Source organism: Drosophila busckii, chromosome 2R (genome assembly GCF_011750605.1).
Source record: "Drosophila busckii strain San Diego stock center, stock number 13000-0081.31 chromosome 2R, ASM1175060v1, whole genome shotgun sequence".
Lineage (NCBI taxonomy): Eukaryota > Metazoa > Arthropoda > Insecta > Diptera > Drosophilidae > Drosophila > Drosophila busckii.
This window is the reverse complement of record NC_046605.1, coordinates 12,502,838-12,511,471: the sequence shown is the minus strand read 5'-3', so window position 1 is coordinate 12,511,471 and position 8,634 is coordinate 12,502,838. Positions and strand designations below refer to the sequence as shown.

Here is an 8,634-nt window from a genome sequence, read left to right as displayed (position 1 = left end):
TATATTTAATTTAATATTACTAATAAATTAAATTAGCTTATTATTAGCCGCGTTTCTTGAAATTGAAAAAATCTTTGGGTTATTTTGCATAATCTTAAATAATCGCGTAATATTTTCCATTCGTTTTAATCAATTAATCATATTATTAAATAATTAAAAGCAATCTAATTCATTAATAAGTATTTTACACGTTTGACTAAACTTAACTTATAATTTATAATTATATATTGGGTTAGAAATAAATATTTGACTACAAGCATTGCTGACAATTTAAAATTTTCTACTGAAATACATTTTTTTATTTATTATTATTTTTGTATGCGAGTTAAACTATTTTATAATATTTTGACAACTTGGCAATTGTGTCAGCGATTGCTGCTACACCTTATTAACTACAGTTACGAGTGCCTACATATGTAGCCGATAGTCGGCACACGAACCTTATACATAAACACCAAGAGGGCACACACACACACACACACACGCATATGTATGAATATTTACCTGGGCACAGCCAATGAGAAAGCTGAGAGTGTGGCATGTGCGAAAAGTATCTATAACTGTACAACTGTCGCTGCTGCTGCTGCTGCGGTTCAACTGCATAATTAAGTTTGGACTAACAAATGAGAAACATTTAAGAGAGCGGTGCTTGTTAATTTCAGCGATAAACATCACGCGTGCCAAGCGCATTTAATTGAATTAGCGCCTGATGCCACAGATGCAATGAGATGAGATGAGCTGCGTTGGGATGAGCCGGGATGCTCATATGTTGTGGGGTCAGTTAATTAGCTAGGCGCGCAAAAGACAAACAAACAAAGAGAGAGTGCCAGCAAGTGGGAGAGAGATAAAAATTATGATTAATAAAATAAAAATACAAAAACTGTCGACGTAATAATTGAGCACAGGAAGTGACAGCTAATTGACGGGCGACAACTTGCAGTTCTTTAGAAATTTCCTATGCATAGCAGCGCTTCGATTTGCATAGAAACAGGGGCGTAGCAAAGGGGGACACATTTATAAATGAAATAATAAAACTTAAACTTTCAAATCTTATTCAGCATTCATTATATTCTAACTAATTGGCGAAAAGGCTTCTTGGAGGACAACGCCTTTGACCAGAAGGAGACTACAGTGACTTCACTGATCTATCATGAAGTTATATCAATATCAAATGAATAGATTTATTACTTAAACATTATATTTATTGTCTTCGATTGCAAATCTAACATCAACTTGTAAATTGAATTGTAAATATTTTGAGCGCATGCCCTTCTCATAATTTTAGCTACGTCCCTGAATTTTAAAATATATATCCTGTTTTAAAATAAAGGTACTACAGCCCATCCATCAAGATATTTCGCACGGTATCATTAACAGTTGCTTGAGTGTTATTGACAACGGATACGGCTCAAGTATATGGCGCTTTCAAAGTCAGTTTCCCAAGCATAATAAAAGCATCACCCCCATCGGTAAATCACGTTAATAAGCTGGTAATGAATATTATGTCAGTGTGTGTGAGTTTGTGTGGGGGGTAAATTCGCATGTTTGGCACACATATTCGCAAGCCGGAAGGAAACATTTGCCCAGGCAAAGGTTCAAGCGGTGTGTGGGTGGGTGGGGGTGTGAGGCAAGCTACCCTTGCTAAGAAGAGCAGAAAAAAAAGGAAGCATATTTCACTTTTGTTGTTTAATAAGGCATGCGAACACATTTCCCACTCACTTCCCATTGCACTTGGCTGTAACATTTGGAGCGGATCCCATCCTGCGCTGCCTTTTATCATCATTTGTAACCATTACGAGGCGCTGTATCTGTTCGTTTTGGTTTTGGTTTAGGTGTGCATCATCAGGCCAAATACGTCAGTCCACGCTCGCGCTGCTTTTCTTCATTTGTCAAAGTTAGCCCCCAGCTCGACAGCAACAACAACAACAACAACAACAGCAACTCTTAAGGCTGTGCTATGCTTTTCCAAATGTTTGCAAGACACTCGCATGCCACAGCTGCAGTTGCTAGCGAGGGGAGGTGCGGAGGCGAGCGGGTGCGCTGCATGCCATCTTGAAGCATGCCAAACGAAGGCCAACACTTAGCTTCCAGATCCAAAGGAGCTGCCTGCGCTGATAACCAGAGCAACACTAAAGACAACATAGAGCTGTTGAGCTTAAGCTTCGCTGCAGTTGCAACTGCCAGCCAAAGTCGCTCACAGTTGGCCAGACTTTCAAACGCCGCACAGTGTGGCAAAATTTCAAATGAATGCGCGCTTGGTTGTCATAAAAGTTTAAATAATCTGCTGTGCTAAAAAATAAAAAGAGAAATCCCGAAAGAATAAAATTTTTTTTAGGGCTTTTCTAAGATTCTAAGCGTTTTCAGCTACATAAAGGATTAGTCAGCATAAGATAGGAACTGAAAAACGCACTTACTTAAAAAAAAAAGGACAGCAGACAGGACAGACATTATTTTCACAAAATAAAAACATTGCTTAAGTCTGTTGATATAGCATACAAAATAAGAAAATGCATAAAATGATTACCAATATTATTCTAGGTTTCTGTATAGATAAAATTAAATTATTGGTAGCTTATAAATCAAATAAATCTTTTCAGATAAAGTCTAAAGTTCTATTTTTATTTTCGCTGTGGCAGACTCAAAAATTAGTCAGTGTTTCAATTTTTAAATAATTATATCTGTTTAGAATCTTCCAAATCGCGCTATTCCAGTATAATAGAGTCTAATAAATATAAACATATATTCTTTAAATCTGATAGTTTTTAGCTGAACTAAGACCTCTTATAAGTTATAACTTATGCTCTATTTAATATTATAAGTAAAGATCTAATAAAATGTTCCTAAACTTGCTTTCTCTAATATAAGTAAACAGTTTTCTACATCATTTATATTATTCGAGTTTATTCGAATTAATGCTTCTCATTGCTGAGTTAGCTGTCCAATTGCTTTTGCACCACTGTGCTGTAACCGTCTGGCTGTGTAAAAAACCCGTCAAATGCCGCACATACCGAAACAAAACAATTTATATGAAAAGCAAGCGCAGAAAAAAAAAGAGTAAGATAAATAAATCGACGCGTATCGATGCGTGATACTCGCAAGGTGGTTTTGATTTAGTGCCATTAGCTTTGGACATATTGGTGACGCTTTGCCCAGCGGCGACAACAAACACAACAATTCGCGGAAAGAACGAGAGCGGCAGAGAGAGAGAGAGAGGGAGAGGGAGAGAGAGCATGGGAGAGCTGAGCGCGCCTGGCGGTCTGGGCGGCGGCGTAAACGATCAATGGAGCGTCAATGGATCCGTCGCTGTCGCTACATCGATTTTCAGGTTTGTCCAGCTTTGGGGTCTCGGAACACGTTGGCATGTGGAGCATGGCGCTAATTAACTACTGCCGGTGTTTAGCGCTCGGCCAGTTGAACCAATTGTTGATAATAAACATTGTTTATTGATTTGTGATGATTGCCGACGCTCGAGCTGCTGTGGACAGGTGCAGGAGCGACTGCTGTGCTGGGCAGGCAATTTATTAAATGCGTTTTATTTGCAATTGCTTCCCAGAAGCAGGAGGTGCTGCTTTGGTGTGGATTAGTCGACTGCATTTCATTCTAGGAATCAGCATTCCAATTTGTAATCTTGCTGCTGCCCCCAAATGCTGCCCCCAGCCAGAGAGCATAATTGCCACCGGTCTTGCTGATAGCCATCACCCAGCGCCAATTTGCTGTTGCCTCAAAAATTCAAAACCTACAGCCAGAACTCAGGCCAGAGACGCAACAGATCCAAACGAGTTACCCTGACGCGCACCTTTTTTATGTGCGCTACGTGTCGCGGTCGCCAAAAAGACAACAAAATAAAATATAAAAATTCGCTATAAAATTGTTGCAGACGCTGAAGCAGACGCAACGACATGTCGTCAGCTTCCATAAAAACAAACAACAACAAGAACAAATAAAAATGCGTAAAGTCGGCTGCAGTTGACGTTACGAGACCCAGTACATGGGTTAAAACAAATATGTAAATAACAAAATACAAGTTAAACTATTGCAGAGAGTTCTTTTTGATTTGTGGGAAAAGAGAGGCAGCTATGAATATTTTAAAGTAAACTCGACAAGCGTAAGCTATACACGGACTTACTAACTAAATTTGGTATGTCTAGCTATCATAATTACTGAAATCTGGGCGCTCATACAGACAGCAAGACAGGCAGACATAGCTATATCGACTCAGCTTATCACACCGATCAACAATTTATATACTTGATAGGCATCTGCCACGCCTTCTTCTGCTTGTATTTCATTTCACCAACTTAAAAGACCCTTTGTACATTTTTTCTGTACAGAGTCCAACAAAGCGACGTAGCTTATCAGATTTTAGGCGCTGTGTGAATTTTCTAAGTAAACTCGTAAAAGAAATTACGCGCGTTTTGCTTTGTTTTTTATATATATTTTATTTGCTAAATATTTTAGTTTATTTTCTGTAGTTTAATTGTTGCTTTGTTTATATGCTACACATTAAAAATGCTTGGTGCTTACAAAAGTTTTCTGTGTTGAGCTAAGCGGGCAAATTACATTTTTCTTCTTTTTTTTTTATATATAAATACTGAAGTTTTATGTGCAGCGCATGGCGCTAGTTTTACAACTCTAACATTAACTTAAAACATGTTATTTGAAATAGAAAAAATTCATTGTAATTATCTTTGAAAAACTATCACACACAAATGTTTATTTTTTTCTCTGTATACATAAATGTTAAGACTACAACTAGGCGTATGCGTAATATGTACGTTTTACATATAAAGTGTTGCGCAAATGTGCGTAAAATTATAATAATTATGTACTTAAAGCTTAAAACAATTTTAGGCTAGCATAAATATTAATTAATAGCAGTAAATAGTAAATCATTTGATTAATGCAAACAAAGTTAAAGTTCAAAATCAATAAATGCTCATAAATAGTTGCAGGGCTTGGGGCAAGCAGCGCAGCCCAAAGGAAGCCAATTGGTAAATTACACTAGTTTACGATCTCATTTTACCTTAGTGCTCTTTATATATTTAATTAAAGAATAAAGAGTACTAAACCGATTTTTAGGTATATTACTCTTAACTCTTTTTGCTTAATATTTGTTTTATATTTGCATTTAATATTTTGTTAAAGATTTTTTAGAATTTAGTTGAGACATTTTTCGAATTTTATTTTTGAAAAAAATATAAAGAGACACTGAGGCAGCAGAAAAAATAAATTTTTTGTAAACTAGTTAAAACTTAGGAATTGTAGTTAAATTCTCTAATGTGCTCAGCTTATTTACCAATGTTTTCTATTAACTTACGCCCCAGCTTTGGCCAAGTTAAGCTTGTGCTGCAATATTAGGCTAACAATATCAAGTGTATATAGTATAAGCATATAGCTAAGGACGCTAGATAATTTAGTAAGTAGTTAGTACAGTTATTAATTGTGCGCTTAGGCGCTGCTGCTGGCGCGTTCGGCATGCGCATTGTTGAGCAAATCGTTGGCGCGCGTCTCCTGCGGCACTTGCTCCACCTCAATGTACTCCTCCTCGTCTGGAGCAGCAGCAGCAGCTGCAGCGGCAGCTGGCGATGCAGCAGGCTCGCTGTCAAAGAGCTCCTGCTTGACTTGTGGCACCGTGGGACTCAAAGGATGAGGCGAGGGTGTGGCGCTGTCCAGTGGCGGCTCCTGCTTGGGGCGCATTGCAGCTCTGAGCTCATGGGCACGCTGATGATGCTCGAGCTCGGCGCGAAAGTAAAACTTTTCCGTGCACAAATTGCAGTCATAAGGACGCGCGCCATGCTCGGCAATGTGCGTGAGCAAACCCGCGGGAGCGGTAAAGACAGCAGAGCAAATGTAACAGTTGAAGCCGCGCTGCTCGGTGCCGGCAAAGGTGTGCTCCACCAGATGCTCCTGCAGCTTCTGCGCATGCGGCAAGATGAGCTTGCAGAGATTGCAGCGATGCTCCAAGTAGCTGCCGCCTGCATGCGCCGCTGGCGTAGGCGTGGGCTGCTTGCTGCGCTTGCCATTCAGATTATGCTTGCGGCAGCATTGCTCGCAAAGCTTGGCGGTGTCGCCAGCTCCAGGCAGCGGCTCCAGACACAGAGCGCAGACTGGCTCCTGCAGACTGCCGCTGGCGTTGTTGGTCTTGGTGTGGAACTTGGCATGCAAACTGAGCTCGAACTCCGAGTGCAGCGTCTGGCGGCAGCAGATGCAGGCGAGCGGCAAATTGCCATCGCTGCCATGAGCGGTGAGATGCGCGCGATAGGCGGCGACATGCTCCAGCTGCTGGCCACAGTGCGCGCACTTGCCGGACTGACCCACCTTGGAGTGCTGCAGCTTGTGCTCGGCCAGAATGGCGGGCGAGGGAAAGATTTCATCGCATATGAGACACTTGTGCTTGCCGCTCGAGTTGTGGCAGCTCTTCATGTGCTGCTCCAGCTCAGCGCGTGACTTGAAGTTGCCCGCGCAGTAAGCGCAGCGCAGACTGACGCCGGTTTTGAGATTATGCGCCAGCTTGCGATGCGATTGCAGCTCCGCCTCGCTGCGCAGATCCTGACGCTCGCACATGCCGCAGCTCAAGCTGCCGCTTGGCTGCACATTGCCGCTAATAGCTCTGGCAAGCGGTTGGCGCTCCACAGCGTGTTGATGCCCTCGGCTGATACATTCATTAGATAGCCTGACTCGGCCGTCATGAAGCGCGTATGCCTATGCGCTCTGCTTCTGCTGCTCTTTGGTCACCTACATTGAATGCTAGGTGCGGCGGCACAACCCTGACACATGTATTCTATTTAATTGGCTGTTGTTGGTTGGCAACGCGTCAGCGCAGCCAGTACAGCCCAAGCTGTGCCATCACATAGAGCGATGCCCATGGTTGCTCATGTTCGGTGCTTGGTTCTTGATCCCCCTGCTGTCTGTGGCATGTGTTCAACTAACTCCACTAATTTCGAAGAGGGCAGCGAACTGTCCTCTAATCTCCGCCAAATTAAATGCTATCTCACTCACGAGCGGCAAACAACGGCGTCGAACGTCACTGCAAGCTCTGCACAGTTGTTGCGTTCTCGTTTTGCTGCTGTGCTGCTGCTGCTGCCGTTAGTCTTGACACACATTAAGGTTCTGTTCATTCGAACAGTCCAGCAGCCTCAGCCGCGCATTTCTCTCTACTGTGTGCGCGCCAAATCAGCTGATCCATGCGTACTCGCATTCGCGCAGACGCGCACTTCAGGTAAGTAAATGCCGCTGCCTTGGCATAGCTTTTGCCACAGCTGGCGCTGCAGTTGAACTCGCTGCCGCTGATGAGAAAATGCGCAACCACATGCCGCTCGTATTCGCTCTGCTCGGGCAGATTGAGACCGCAGTGCGGGCAGCTCAGCTGCATGCCCTCGGCTATGTGCGATTTCAAATGATTGCGAAAGCTTTCAAAGTCCGGCAGACCAGCGTTGCACTGATTGCAAAAGAACACGCCAGCGGGTGTTGTAGCTGCTGCTGCTGGCGGCGGCGGCGTCGCTGCGCTGCGTCGCTTATTGCTGCTGAGATCTGTAGGCAGCTCCTGCTCCGGCTTGTTATGCGGTGAGTTTGGCTGCTCTTTAAGCTTTGGCAGCTCCAGCGCTAGTCTGGGACTAAACGTGCCCGCCGTGGCCAGTCTATTGAAATGCTCATAGTAGCTATTGGGACTGCTCAGACGATCCAAGTGCGTCGCTCGCATATGCTGAAAGAGCGTGGCAATGTTGCCAAACTTCATGGTGCAGTACTCACAGCTCAGCTGGAAGCCTTCGCTCTCCATTGCTCCGCTCTTGGGCGTCGCCCCCGCCTGCTGCTGCTGCTGCTGCTGCTCGTGCACACTTTGCATATGCGCATTCAACTGCTCCAAGCTGCTGAACTCTGTCGCCTTGACGCAGTAATTGCAGCGCAGCAGCGGCGTGGGCGTGGCATGACTGCGTGCGCGCTTGGGAAACTCCAGGCGACTGGGGCTGCTGTCGCTGGCGAGCGCCAGCGCATAGCGCCGCTTGTGCAGACTCCCATTGCTCGAGATGGAGGCGGAGCCAGTGCTGCGTGGACTGTAGTTCAATGCATTGGGATTGCCGCCAGCTGCCAAAATGGCCGCGTTCTTCTTGTGCTTCTGCATGTGCGAAGTCAGCGCTGCCGCCGTGTTGTACCCACGATTGCACATGCTGCACTGGAACGGCTTCTGTATGTCGTGCGTCTTCATGTGAATCTTCAGATGATCGCTAAGGGAAACAATAGAATTAAAATTAATTAACAGAGGTACACAACTGCGAAATACACTTTGAAACAAACTAACTGCCTTGTTGCTCAACTAAATTGTAGCGTAATTAATGTTACTAAAATATTTAAATATTTGTAAGCTCAACAATCAATTTTATTAATGTGCATTTAATTTGAATTGTTTAAAATCTAATTTGAGAATCAACAAGTTAAAATTGCTAGGCAAATGGCAAAGGGATGGGGCTTGAGCAAGTTTTAAGATTAAAATTTGAAATTAAATATTTTAATAATTATATCGATGCATTTCCAACATTAAGTGTTCTATGAAAAATTGTTTTAAGGTCTGTGAGTTGTTATAAAATGGTAAAGTGGTTAAATAATATTTGATTTATATACACATTTCTTTTGCGAGAA

General features: G+C 43.1%; 1 protein-coding gene across 1 annotated transcript in view; it reads right to left on the bottom strand.

Moving 5' to 3' along the window:
- Positions 1–5,448: 5,448 nt before the first annotated feature.
- The window catches only part of LOC108594718 (zinc finger protein 423 homolog), a 29,755-nt gene continuing 26,569 nt past the window's right edge, over positions 5,449–8,634 (bottom strand). Inside the window, exons 8-9 of the mRNA XM_033293343.1 lie at positions 7,215–8,222; positions 5,449–6,610 (exon numbers count right to left, since the gene is read on the bottom strand). Of these exons, the coding sequence (XP_033149234.1) occupies positions 5,449–6,610; positions 7,215–8,222 (2,170 nt within the window). The remainder of the gene's footprint in view (positions 6,611–7,214; positions 8,223–8,634) is intronic.